This window comes from Artemia franciscana, chromosome 2, assembly GCF_032884065.1.
Source record: "Artemia franciscana chromosome 2, ASM3288406v1, whole genome shotgun sequence".
Taxonomy (NCBI): domain Eukaryota; kingdom Metazoa; phylum Arthropoda; class Branchiopoda; order Anostraca; family Artemiidae; genus Artemia; species Artemia franciscana.
In genome coordinates, this window is record NC_088864.1 from 31,320,250 (window position 1) to 31,335,318 (window position 15,069).

At 34.9% G+C, this 15,069-nt stretch overlaps 1 protein-coding gene across 1 annotated transcript in view; it reads left to right on the plus strand.

Annotated features, from left to right (window-relative positions):
- LOC136040187 (CUGBP Elav-like family member 2) overlaps window positions 1-15,069 on the plus strand; it is a gene marked incomplete in the record, with an annotated part of 272,737 nt that overhangs the window by 95,570 nt on the left and 162,098 nt on the right. The window contains 1 exon segment of the mRNA XM_065724339.1: window positions 11,490-11,665. Coding sequence (XP_065580411.1) covers window positions 11,490-11,665 — 176 coding nt within the window.

Here is a 15,069-nt window from a genome sequence, read left to right on the forward strand (position 1 = left end):
CTAAGTTTTTTTTATCTCTGACTTATCAAACGTTTTAGTATTATAAGTATTATTAATTCTCACAAGACTTAAAATATGCTCAGATAAGCTGCGAAGTAAATTATTAAAGACTATGTGTTACCAATGTATCAAGACGGCGCATTTGTAGTATATCGGGAACGGCAAGGGGTACGAATTTGAAATTTTTAGGAAGCGTCAAGAGAGGGTGAGTAGTCCTTAAAAATTAAGCAATGATTTGAAGGACAGGTTAGAACTAAACCAAAAGACAGTGTGTGCACCAAGGTTATTTGAACATCATATCTTTGATAACTCGGGAAATGCTTGGAGGATAGAGTTGAAACTATCAAGTGTTTTATTAGAAGAAAAAAGGCAGAGGAACTTCCAATTTTGTGTTAAGGAATGAAACGGCTAAAACTGTTTTGCTTACGATCCACATCCACATTCATCCATTCATGGATGATGTGGATCCACGATCCACATTCATGGCCTCTTAAGTCGAAACGTATACGAATATATATATTTGTTTTTCATTTAGCATTTAGTTTGTTTTTGCATTGTAATCTCACACAGGAATTAGAATCTATCGACTTGTAAGTTACGAGGTAAATTAAAAGACCCTATGTGGTACCTGATTATCGAAATAAGGAAAGGAAGCATCTTGATAATGGATTGAGATATCAAGTAGAGATTTTCGGAGATCGTAGGGTGGCAAGTGGATTTCAAATTTTGACTCGGGGTAGGGAAGCTATATTGGGTTTCAATTATTCATTCATGGTACTTTGTGTTTGTTTAAGTCTGAACTATTATATGATTAAATAAATAAAAAAAAACAAGCTTTTTAAGCCGACCGTAAGAAGCAACATTTAAACTTAAAGTGAACAGAAATTATTCTGTGCATGGGGGAGGGGGCTACCCCTTCCTCAATCATCGCCCCGTGCGCTAAGGACCTAAAGCTCTTTAAAAATACTTGTCATTTAATATCAACGGTCCTTTTGTTTGAGTAGTCTTTCCGAAAGGATTAGGACAAAAAGTCAAACTTTAGCGTAAATAGTGAGAGTTGAAGAAGGGGCAGCCCCCTTATTTTCAAAACTATTCCTGTTTCTTTGGAGGGTCTTGTCATCACAGAAAGCACAGCTTTTGGGCTTTTTAACTATGCTAAAATAGATATTTATCTTGAAATATTGATTAGGTATCTTTGGGGAGATAATGGGCATGGGAGGGGGCTAGGCACCCTCCAATCTTTTTGGTTACTTAAGATAGGCACTAAAACTTTTGATTTCCGTTCAAATAAGCTCTCTCCTGATCTTCTAAGACCATTGGTTCAACACGATCATCCTGGGTAAAAAAAACAATCTGTGGTCATTCCAGTGATCAATCCAATTTCCCCAGGCTTTCAGCTGTTAATGGGTAACATTAAACTTAATGGCTTTTATCTATTTAGAATCAGCATAAAAAGTCAATTCTTTTGATGTATATGTTGTTGTGAAAATTCCGTTTTAGAGTTTCGGTCACTATTGGGCCGAGTCGCTCCTTACTTACAATTCTTTAGTATGAACTGTTTGACTTTGTTTGTGCTCGTCTTAGGTTTTAAAATGGCTCTTTACTTTTCTTTGAAAAATATGTTTTCAAGGTAGAGTAGGCGTTTAGCCCCCTAAGATTTTTCTGGATGTTTGAATATAGCTAGTACTTTACTGAAAACACATGGCGGTATTACAATTTTTTACGCATCTGATAAATCTGGGATTTCTGAAATAATATCATGGTTAAATTAAATTATAATACCGAAGAATTTGAGGAGAAAACTAATGAGCATCAAACAGTTCGTGGTAACGAACTGTAGAAAGAGCGACCCGGCTCAATAGTAAACAAAACTCTAAAAAACGGAATTTTGATACCAATAGATACATCGAAAGAATCAGATTTCTATGCTGATTTTAGATATATAAATTTCATCAAATTTAGTCTTACTCATCAAACGTTACGAGCCTGAGAAATTTTGCCTTTTTTTGGAAAATAGGGAGAAACACCCTCTAAAAGTCATATGATCTTAACGAAAATCACACCATCGCATTCAGCGTATCAGAGAACTCTACTGTAAAAGTTTCAAGATCTTATCAACAACAATGTGGAACTTAGTATTTTCTGCCAAAAGACCGATCACGGGTGCGTGTTTATTTGTTTGTTTGTTTTTTCCCCCAGGGGTGATCGTATCGACCAAGTGGTCCTAGAATGTCGCGAGAGGGCTCACTCTAACGGAAATTAAAAGTTCTAGTGCCCTAAAAATTGGAGGGCACCAAGGCCCCCTCCTATGCTGTTTTTTTCCCAAAGTAAACGAATCAAAATTTTGAGATAGCCATTCTGTTCAGCATATTCTAAAAACATAATAACTATGTCTTTGGGGCTGACTTACTCCCCCACAGTCCCCGGAGGAGGGGTTGCAAGTTACAAACTTTGACCAGCGTTTACACACAGCAATGGTTATTTGGACGTGTACATACCTTTTCAAGGGAATTTTTATGGTTGGGGGGATGGTTGAGGGAAGGGGGATACGCGGGAGGATCTTCCCTTGAAGGAATTTTTCATGGGAGATGAGAAATTCTATGAAGGGGGCGCAGGATTTTCTAGCATTATTTAAAAAAGAAACAATGAAAAAAAATAAATATGAAAAAGTTTTTTCCACTGAAAGTAAGGACCAGCATTAAAACTTCTTCTCTTCCTAAATACCTCGCTCTTTACGCTGAAGTATTTTTAGTAATTTCAACTATTTATTATACAGCCTTTGTGATTCAGGGGTCAATCTTAAAGAGTTAGGACAAAATTAAAGCTTTAGTGTAAAGAGCGAGGTATTAACGAGGGGGCAAACCCCCTCATATACATAATAAAAACATACGAATATAGAAGTTCGTTACGTAAGTTAATTTGTAAGTTATTATATTTTTTTATTAATAAAAACGTCCGTTAGAAATAAAAAAAAATTCTAGTTGCCTTTTTAAGTAACCAAAAAATTGGAGGGCAACTAGGTCTCCTTTTTTCAACTAGTCCCTTTTTCTCAAAATCGTTTGATCAAAATTAAGAGAAATCCATTTACCAAAAAAAAAATTAATACGCAAATTTTGTTTTAACTATAATTTACGGAGAGCCAAAATCAAACATGCATTAATTCAAAAACATTCAGAAATTAAATAAAAAAACAAGATTTTATCCTTTTAGCTTGTAGTTCACTTTTCAATCAAACTTGTACCATGCTCAAGTGCATGGACTAACTCTTTTCAAGTCTGGCATATACGGTCAGATTGCTGTAATTCGCAAATAAAAATATTGCTTGTATGGGGATCAATTTTGGATATCGACTATTTACAGAATCAGCAGTATTAAATAAAACACCTCATAGATCATTAATGTAGACAGCAAATAATAATGGATCAAAAGGATATCCCTGTGGAACTCCAGACTTAACATCATACTCAATCAAATTAACAGTCGTTACCATAGACTGCTCGATTAGGAAATTTTGATGAAATTCAGTAAATCATTATCATCCTATTAGAGCTGAATACGCAAAGACTGATGTTTATCGCTCTTTACTTAGTCAACGCCCCCATATATTCTGCATAGAAGAGATGGTCATAGAAGCTTAAGAGAGGCTCCATATTGATCAGAAATTGAAATTTCTAATGCTCTTTTCAAGAGCCAAAAAATGATTGGAGGGTAACCAAGTGAATAGACTGATAGGGCGCCTAACTCAAAGAATTCGAAACTAGTCTGTTCATTACAAAAATAGTAGCCCACGTATCGCTAAACCTTGTCAACCATTCAAGTATATATCATAAATATTGACAAAGGAATCTTCGCGACATAGTTCACTCAAATATTTCCCTGACAGAAATTGTCACTTTTATTCTAAGTCTTCCGGTTCGTAATCAATACGACAATCGACTCAGGCCAAGAATGGTGATTCTTCTTATTCTCTTTAGCCGAAAAACTACAGTTTCTGAAGCGTTCCTTTAATTAAACTGTCATAGGTAGATATATCTTTTATATTTCTGCGATATAAATAATAGGGTTTAGACAATTGTGGTTACTTGATTTCTCCAGTATTATTAAATGAAGGGAAAAGAAAACTCCTTTTTTCCTTAGGATAGCCTCATAATTTACGCATGTATTACATTTCTATAACCATTGACGTCTTATAAAAATAAAATGTAGCAATAAAAAAAAATTCACTTATTGTCGAGTAATCCGAAGTTATGCCTAGCATGTAGCAGTTTTAGTAGTAAAAGAAAACTTTGTTTGTTTTTGTTTTATCATTATGGTATTTGCTTTCTCCTTGCATTTTTGGTCATAGCGCCTCACGTGGGGGGGGGGGTATTTGATGTTTAATGTGGACTTTTTTTGGATGACTATTCATATCCTACATTTGTTGTTCTTTTTTGTTAGATCTTATCTTATAGGATTGATTTTTAGAGGAAGTTACAAAAAAAAATCTTAGGAAAGGAAAGAAATATTTTAAACCAAAGACGAGCATAAATAAGGTCATATGGCGATTCAAACTCAAAACAAACAGAAGTCGCTATCAATGAATAAATGAGACCCAGGCAAAGAGAAATTACAAAGAAAAAATCAGGTAAAACCTAAAGCGAACAGAAATACCGACAAACAAGAGTGGAACAGAGCCTTTTAAAGGGCAAAGCGTCATTTGTGATTTACTGAAAACAAAATATATTTTATGTATTTTCTATTTTATAACACTAATAAATCAAAAAATGCCAAAACTTCCAGGAATGAATATCATTATATACTAAACTATCAGTATACTTTCATAGATTCTTATTATGGTGATTTTCTTATTTTATGTGTTATGTTTATTGATTTTTTGACAAATAAAACCACACTGTTTCAAAATTTTGTCGTTTTTAATGAAGCACAAATGATATTCAGAGGCTTAGAGGTTTTGAGAGGAAGGGAAGGGGAAAAAAAGCACCACTCTTACTTGTAAACCTTGATTAAACCATAGATGAAATTTTCCTTTGTTGTTAATGTTACGGCAAATAAAACACGGGAATCGAAATACAAATTGTTTTCAGTAAAACGCAAATGACACTCTGCCTTTAGAAGGCTTAGGAAACGCTAGTCCTGCTCCTATTTTTGATAATTTCTGTCTTTTTCATTTTTTCTTCATTATTGATTGCAATCTCTGTTCTTTTTGGGTTTCATTTTTTCATTGATATTGGGTTTTGATTTATATAAGTTCAAAATATTATATAAATTCTTTTCTGCTCCTCTTTGGTTTGATATTTATTTATTATTACCAATAGCGGTAAGCATCAATGCTTGTCGTAATATAGCTTTTAAGTTTCTTTGAAAAACCTCCTTTTTAGAAAAACAACTTTTTTCCTACTTAATCGCTGTTCGTTTTTGATTGACAGTGCTTTTTTTCATTGATTAAGAAAAGGAGTATTTATAAAGTTTTTTTTTTCAAGAATTAAGGTTTTGACCTGTTTATTTTTTAGACCAAATTTGCAACACATTTTAATAATAATTTTACTACCGAATTTATAATAGATGATGATGGGGGGTATTAGTCAAATGGAGTGAAAATCTTAATGACTTTTGGCCTTCTGTGTTACAACCTTGAATATTGAGGAGTACCGGTCAACCGTTTTATCAGTGGCATTAATAAAAGGGTGTTAAGGAGGGGGGGGAGAAGGGCATTTTGGTTTTTTCTTTGAAAATTCTTTTTTTGTTATTTTAAATGAAAATTGGAAAAAAGAGCAAATTGACCCTATAGATTTAAAAAAAAATGATTACAAAAATTTATAAAAGGGAGGGGGGCTGGGGACAGAGGCATCAGTTCTCAAAAGTTGTGGGATGTTGAAAATTTAGGAAATTCCCATTTACCTTAACTCTTTCTTTATGACATCCTCCCACCCCAACCGTGGGTGACCTGCTTTTCTTTTAGCCCTAGACAGTTGGCTTGAAAGGACAATATTCGGCAATCTGTCATCGTTCATCTGCAGAACGTGCTCTAGCCACCTCAACCTTTCTCTCATTATATCCATAGAAAGCGGAATTTAACCACATTTTTCGTCCAGCCTACTGTTTGAAATATGGTCAGTCAGCCGGGTCCCCATAACAATCTGTATACAATTTCTATGGAAAACATAAAGCAAATCTTCATCCGCTTTTCGGATCGTCCATGCTTCAGAACCATATTTCATCACTGTCATCACTGTAGATTCTTATTCTCTAATCTCGGTTTCATAATCTTGGTTCATGTTTTAAAGAAACCATGAAAATTTAAAATATAATCTATAAGTGAATTACTGTAAGCATAGGCGAGGGAGAATACTGGTTAAATTCCATTGTTTTGTAATTTAATTAAAAAACGAGGCAACATTCTTCTAATAATGAAGAAGAAAAAAAAAATTTGCACGCTCAAACTGAAACTAGTTTAAACTTAAGAATAAAGGTCAAAATGACACAAACCTTACAAAGAACCGGCTAAGCAAAAAATTTATTCAGTTTTTCAAAAGACTTAAGTACTTGAAATTCTTTCAAAGGACTTTTTAGCTGCATTTGATTTTGATTATTTTGAGTTAAGTTTTACGCAAGATTTTGAAATAAAAACATTGTTTCATTCTTGTTTAATCTCATATCGAAAGACAATTATTTGGACATAGCCTATACAATAGTATGCAAGAGTCTTCCTGCCTTGTGTTTTGTTGCGTGAATTTTTTCACGCAATTTTAGGACTTGTTTTAAAATTACTACTACATTTTATGAAATTTGAGTTTCTTATGGTTTTTTCTTTGTAGCTTTTGTGCTTTTCCCTTTTTTTTATGGAGGTTTTAGTTTGTTTATGATAATTTTTCTTTTTTCTTTCTTTTTTTCCCGTGGACAAAGGTTTCTGGATGTGAAGTTAAAATATTTTGGCTCATTATTATTTGTACAAAAAAAGCTTTTTCTGTTCTTTCTTACGAACTTCAGTGTCTCATTAAAAGTTTTAATAATTTTTTAATCCAATCATTTCAGGTAATTATGCTTTTTTGTATCTTTCGTTTTTCTCTGATTTGAGAGGTTGGGGTTTATTAGCAATCTAGTTACTTTTGTATTTCACTTGTAATAAAATTGAGCTGGCCGCATTGAAATTATTTTATTTTTTTGCAAATAATGTCATAATTTGATGTTTACTAACTTATTTTATCCGAGATGTGCAACAGTTTTTTATTTGTCCCCATAATTTGATAGGGGGCTTGTACGTTGGTAAAACGCATCAACTGACTGGTACAGCATGACCTATAATGATGTGTCTGTCAAACAAAGATTACTTTGAATAAGTCTAGCGATAGCATACAAAATGAACAATTTAGTAAATAGAAGAGATAAGATAAGGCCACAGAACGGATCTTCACCCACATCCGTGTCACTAAAAACCGAAAAAGTTTCAGAGAAGACAGTTTTGATTTTGCTATAGTTTGAAGGTTTTCTTGGTCTTGTATTTAAACTGGATATTAGAACAGATCGGCACTACTTAGATAAAAGGTTTGTTTGTCATTTTCCCGATACGACCGTTTTGGATATTTGAGAAAAAAAATTTCTACGACAAGGAAGTGACGACAAAGTATTTACCACCGTCGTTGCAGGCAAACCTCTTTCTTGAGAGTTTTGGCAAAAACTACCTAAGGGGCTCTTTGCTTCTAAATTAAAAAAAAAAAAAAAATTGACCCTTGAAACACAGAAAGGTTTCCGGCAATTTGTTGCATTTGTTTTCACCTGGAATAAATAGTTTCAATAAGTGTGCTGTCTTTCTCCTCTATCTTTCGCTATCGATCTTTCTCGTTTCCTTTGGCCATATGAAATGACTATTCAGTATTAATGCCATTAGGGCTACATTAAATTAGGCCATTAGGGCTGCATTCATAACAAATCTCCCAAATTATGTTAATGAGATACTTCCAAAAGGCACATTTTACATTTTTTTGCATTTTTGTTTCATATTTGCTATGAATCCTTTGTTTTTATTGTAAACCTTACAGGAAAATTTAAAGAAATCCCTACCCCGCTCCCTTGATATATAAATATACAGCTGATCTTATATATTTCTAATATACCAGTATTTTGTAATAGTACTAAGCTTTTTTTTTAGCCGTTTTAGCAGCGTTCTAGTGTAAAATTTAACCTACACCGTTCGCTATTATGAAATAGGATGAGAATACATAAACTGAGCTGTTTTTTTTATCCATCATGGCGGGGAGGGGAGGGGGTAAAGTGAGGGAATGCGACTTCATGATAGTATTTATGATTATTTTACACGAGGGGTCACCTCTTGGAGAGCTACGTGTTCCCCGTGGTTCCGCCACTCATGAAAAGGCTCCGCCACGTGTGGTATAGTTTACTGTAATGCTTGGCACAGTTCCGCCATGCTTGGCACACTTCAGCCACACTTAGCACGCGCCACCTCGTGTACGTGATTTTTGAACGTTGGTGATACCTCGGTTATAAAGTGTTTTTGGGAATGTTTCATTGTTTCCTTCGAATACCGCCTTATTTTTAGGGTTTATCATTTTCCCTCTTTTAAAATCACATTCAGATACTTAGAGAAATTTCCTCTAGATTTTTATGTTAACAACTAAAACGTCTTATTTTTTTTCCTAAAAAGCTGTTATTTTTGCACTCAAGTCATTTTGTGCTCAGGAAAGGCACTGTTTTTCTTTTTGCTGTAAAATTTATTCTTAAATTCCCTCAATGACAGAGGGGGACAAAAAAAAAAACGCTAAGAAGCCATAAAAGATATATTTGTTATCATAAATAATAGTAAATGCTTCCGGTAACCAGGTATGTAAATTTGGGGCTGGGGCAGGGAGGATACTCCTTTAATTTCCTTCCCCTTAGATTTTTAAAATTACCTTTTCAACGGCGAAAATAACTCTTATTGATAGAGGAGCATCGCTAAGTGTGAAAAATCGTGTTGTGACCAAGATGAGCTCAGGATTACATGACGCCTCCATTCAACGGGAGGTTCCAGGGACTTCTTGCTGTCCGATTCTATGCCGGAGTGCTTCGTGTAAACTTGTGAAGGTGGGTTGGTCCCCATTCTGCACTGGTTCTGAGATCATTGCTTTTCCCGAGGTCACAATAATTTCATTGGATTAAAGAATATGAGAATTGCGTTTCGGAATCTTTAAAAAAACAACTATCGCACCGACATTTTGACTGACGGATTCAGGCGCTTCGAACCGGACTTGTTAGTAGTCTCAGAAACCCATATCCCGGGTGTAGGAAGCATGAAATCATGTTATATAGAATTTATTTAGTAAGGATGGGGTACATAGGCAGGGAGTAGGACTCATGATGAGTAGGAAAGCTACTTGTGATGATTGGGAAAGTCTTGTTTAGGTTGTGAAGGTATTAATAGCAGAATACTAGTCGCTTTCTCATGACTAAAAAAGTGCAGGGTATCAGTATAGTAGTATACCCCTGTGAACCGACTGATGGAGATAGTAGTGACTCATATGAGTTTTACTAATAGCTACAGGAACAAATATACAGGGTCCCAGGTAGAAATATGGTATTTATATTAGGATATTTTAATGCCCATGTCATTAGAATTCGGGATAGATGGTATCCTGGCCTATGTAAATTTGGTGTAGGAAAAAAAAATAGTAATGGTTACAGACTGCTGCAATTTTTTAGGCATAACAGTCTAGTTACAACCAATACAGTATCTGGTCATAAGAATGCCCATAATTTAAAATGGTATTCACATGATGGTAAGACAAATTAAGTTATTAATTAAGTAATTGCAAACTGAAGACTGGCAGGATCGATGCAAAATGCTAGGGTATATAGGAGTGCTGTTAATTATGTTAAAAGTAAAACACACCATCTAGTAGTGTCTTGTAGTGTCTGTTGGTTAGTTTGTAGCTAACATTTAGGATGGGTGACTAGCTACCAGGAATGTCTGATGTTTACAGACTCCGGGACTAGAACTTGACAGAAATTTTCCAGAAAAGTTGAATACTAAACTGAAGAGTTCAGAATTTGACAATGTAAAAGATGGATGGAATGATTTTAGGAAAATAATTACTGAAACCACTGACGGTGTCTTATTGAGAGGGAATAGTCAAGTGGAACGTGTCCCAGTTAAAGATAGGAATAGGACTACAATTAGTAATAAGGAAAGAGATAAAGAGAAATGGACATAATATTTTGAGAATATAGTAAACCGTTATAGAGTTACAGGAAAATATTTAGAGAAGAATGAAAAAGTTGCACTTTGGATATGAAGGAAGATTTATTTTGTGAGGAAGAATTAGTGAGAGAAAAAAAATAGTCGGGCCCGTGGCGCTGATAGTGTGGTAAATGAGTTTCTTAAGTATGGTGGTTATGAGCAGTAGCAGTTTTATGCATCATAATCTGGAGGGTTGGGGTAAGGCTTACCATGGGAGTGTCAAAATATAAAACAAAAGGGATTTAATGTCAGATGTAAAAAAAGGGGGACAGGTCCCCCCAATCATGGCCTAGAATCGCCACTGGTTATGATATTCGAGTTAAGTTACTAAAGATTATGAATATAGTTTTTGAAAAAGGGAAAGTACTTCGTGATTTTAGGAAAACTCTAATTACACCCCTCTATAAGAAAGGTGATAAGACTGGGTATTGTAATTATTGATGTATTAGTCTCGGTTCTGTTGAAAGCAAATTACAAGAAAAGTAATTCAAAAGAATAGAAAATAAGTCTGCTAACCAAGATTAGAATATTGGAAGCTCCAATGATGGCAGTGGTCAAGTATGGTTCAGAAGCGTGGGCGCTCTGAAAACGCAGTAGGATTTGTTAGATGTTTTCCAGAAAAATTGCCTACGGATTAATTTGGGTATCCGACTGACTGACCGTATCTCAAACAGTAAGCTCTGCGAAAAATAGAATTTGATCGTACTTTCTTGGGTTATAATCAGAGAAACGTTGAGATGGTTAGGGAACGTTCCGCGGATGAAGGATGACAGATTGCCAAAGATTGTCCTTGTCGGCCAACCGTCTAGAGCAAAACAAAAAGCAGGTCGTCCCCGAATAGGGTGGAAGGATGTCGTAAGGAAAGATTTAAGTGGAATAAGAACTTCCTGGGAGGTTGTAAAGAGGAAAGCTTTGAATATATTGGGATGGAGGAGAAGCCTGCGTAACTATGTTGGCCTCATGCAGCTTGGTGCTGCATTGGTAGCAGTAGTAGTAGTATACGATGCATCTAACTAGAAACCTTTTGTGCAGTATTTTTTTTCAAGGGTGAGTTGCAGGTCTATGCATTTCCATGATCTTTGTAGTGCCTCAAATAGGTTGTATTTTGGAAATTTGAGCGATATTTCAGCCGAATCCTTCAATTTTTCTGTGTAGACTTTTTACGGCTGAACTTGTAACTTAGCTGATTTCTAACGACTGATCTGTAGCCCTATACGTCCGCGAGTTTTTTGTGTGGCTCATAAAAATTATATTTTAGAAAAATGAACATTGATTCAAATGGCCAAAATCAACCAGACCCAGACGCGATCAAAATGTTTGTCGGTCAAGTTCCTAGGACTATGGATGAAAATGACATAAGGAACATGTTTGAAGAATTTGGAGAGGTTTATCAGATTAATGTTCTTAGGGACAAAATTTCTGGGCAGAGCAAAGGTAAGGCAATGTGATTTTTTCTTCCAATCTCTGAAAATAGATTCCTTAGGGTATTCCTGGTAAGCAGAGGTATCGAAAGGAAAAATCACTTGAATCTTATATAGAATGCTTTTGGTCTTCCTTCAAGCTGAAAAGTTGGCTGTGGGATAGCTGTGTCCAAGGTATGGTAGGGATTGCGGTTCCATTTTTATCCCCCAGCCATGCATTTTAAAAGCCTTAATATGATTCCAGTTCATACAAGTTGTAAAATGTATTCCTTTCTGTTGCAAAAATGGCAGGTGAAGGGACTGATGCTTCAGAGGCCATTGACTAATATTCATTTAATCTAAAAATATACGTTTTATGGTTTCTAAATTCCGCAATTTTCTTTTCAATAACTTTTGATCTGGAAACTTGATTTGTAGCTTAATCATTGACCATAATTAATGTATTCAATGTTATAGCCATCAGTATGTTTAGTATTGGAGGCGAATTAAGGTTTTGTCAATAGATCGTTGACATTAACAAGTTTCAAAACTTTACAGTAGAGTAGTATTTTCAGAATTCTATTATCTCAGAGCCTTCTCGTATGGGAGAGGGGAGACGCCCCTCCAGAATATTTTGTCGTAAACAATAACTCTACTGCTTTGCATGAATCCTGATTAATTCTGGACCAAAATAACAAAAGGCAGAATGTGCGTGGGTAGAAGGTGGACTGTGTCACTGGAAGAAGATGATGAACCAGTTGGTTGAGAGCTATGGCAAATTAAACAAACACTTTTAAAGTATATTCTTTATTCTGAATCTGACTTATTGGATAGCTGAAAATCATTCTTGGTTAAAGAGCTCCGATGTCCTCAGAATTACAGTCGTGGTCGTGAATAGCCTGAATGATGTATTCCTCAACATCTCCTCTTCGTTGCCTCAAAATCTACTGACCAATAATACATTTAGGGTAATTTTAAGATGAGTTTATTTACTTTCTATCTGATTCTGACAGGTAAAGCTCCTTCCCCAGATGTTACAATGATTGCGAGCGAGATTTTGGGCAGAAGATTGCCTAATGTAAAATTAAACATTGGTAAGAGCAAAGAGTTTGATAATGGTCTTGTACTGTATTATTTCCAAAAGAGTTAGAAACTGCATTGGCAATAACTTGGCGACTTTTGAATAGAAACACCTTACAAAAATAGCACGTTTTATCTCTGAATTAGAAATACGGTAAATTGCGACATCAGTTTTCACCTGTGTTCTGATCTATTTAAACTAGTCGTTTGTCAGTAAACAAAGAACTTTTCGTAAGAGCCAACACTATTTTAGCAGATTCCCTTTTCCTTGTTGTATCAACAAACAATTCTATCCGAATTGCAATTTCCAACAGAGCTGTATCAAACACCTTGAAGTTCGTGACCTTATGTTTTTCTATTCCAACTGACGAATTCTGTTTACTTTTTATTTTATTCTTCCATTATAGTCTATTGGTTTATATAAAAAAAAATTACCTTTTACTGGCTGGACTTTCAAGCGAAAAAGAATTTCTTTTTTTAGTTTTTCAGCTGCGAACATTTTAAGGATCAAGCAATTGCAAAAAATTGGGTCAAACAGTGATTTCAAACACGTTTCATATTATGAGTCACTAACACGCAGCTGCTACTTGATAGCTCCATTACGAAATAACATATAACTTTTATCGAAGATCAAATAGACGTTACATTAGGGTTATTGCTATTAGCAGGGCGCTGACTATTTATTGGCTGGCCATATGCTAAAGGCTGCATGATTCCTGCATATCCAAGAGCTGTGCACAGAAAAGCTGGCTTGTTCCAAGACAACTCCAGGAAATAAATAGGACTTTTAACCTTCTGAAGATATGCCATCATGTTAAGGGCGCCGGCAGAACGTTTTCCAGGAGGGGCGGACACCAAAATAGCAGTGGTGGTTGGGTGACAAAAAATATATTTCAGGATTTTTTTTCGTAGGAATAAGTTTATTTTTAAATACTTTTCGAAAAAAAACTAAAAAAAAGAGCAATTAAATTGCATGCAAAATGAAACAAAATACAGGAAATTTTATACGACAATGATTCCTGCCTCAATTTACTTAATCAGTAATATATTTAATTATTGAACATTTAATCTTAAAAGAAAATCAAACTAGAAGCAAAATCACAGAAAGATTTATTGCTTCCTTAAATTATTAAATAAAAAAAAACTGATTTTCTTAGCTGATAGTAAGGAGCGACATTAAAACTTAAAACGAACAGAAATTACTCCGTATATGAAATGGGTTGTCCCCTCCGCAATCCCTCGCTCTTTACGCTAAAGCTTTTAATTGTTTTAAAAAGTAGAATTGTGGCAAAGAGTCAAACTTTAGCGTAAAGAGCGAGGGATTGCGGAGGGGACAACCCATTTCATATACGGAGTAATTTCTGTTCGTTTTAAGTTTTAATGTCGCTCCTTACTTTCAGCTAAAAAAATCAGTTTTTTTTTTATTTAATTTCTGAACGTTTTTGAATTAATGCATGTTTGGTTTTGGCTCTCCGCACATAAATTATTAAAATGAAATTTGTATATTAATTTTTTTTGGCTAAATGGCTTTCTCTTAGTTTTGATTAGACGATTTTGAGAAATAAGGGGTGGAGAAGGAGGCCTAGTTGCCCTCCAATTTTTCGGTTACTTAAAAAGGCTACTAGAACTTTTAATTTTTAACGAACGTTTTTATTAGTAAAAAATATACGTAACTTAAGAATTAACCTACGTAACAAACTTTCATAACCTTATATTTTTATTATGTATACGAGGGGGTTTGTACCCTCGTTAATACCTCGCTCTTTACACTAAATCTTAACTTTTCTCCCAATTCTTTAAGAATGACCCCTGAATCAGAAAGGCCGAAGAATAAATAGTTGAAATTACTAAAAATACTTTAGCATAAAGAGCAAGGTATTTATCTTCTCCTAAATACCTCGCTTTTTATGCTAAAGTATTTTTAGAACCCCTCATATGCGTAATAATCTCTCTTCGTTTTAAGTTTCAATGCTACTTCTTCCTTTCATTTGAAAAAAAGTTTTCATATTTATCTTTCAATATTTTCTTATAGTAATGCTAGTGAATCCTGCGCCCTTTTCATTGAATTTTTCATCCCCCATGACAGTTTCTTCCAAGGAAAGATCCTCCAACATAGCTCCCTCTCCTCAGCCCCACCCCAAACAAAATAAAATCCCCCTGAAAACGTCTGTACACTTCCCAATAACCATTACTATATGTAAATACTGGTCAAAGTTTGTAACTTGCAGCCCCTCCCCCAGGGAATTGCGGGGGAGTAAGACATCCCCAAAGACATAGTTAGTATTGTTTTCGACTATGCTGAACAAAATGGCTATCTCAAAATTTTGATCCGTTGACTTTGAGAAAAAAATGAGCGTG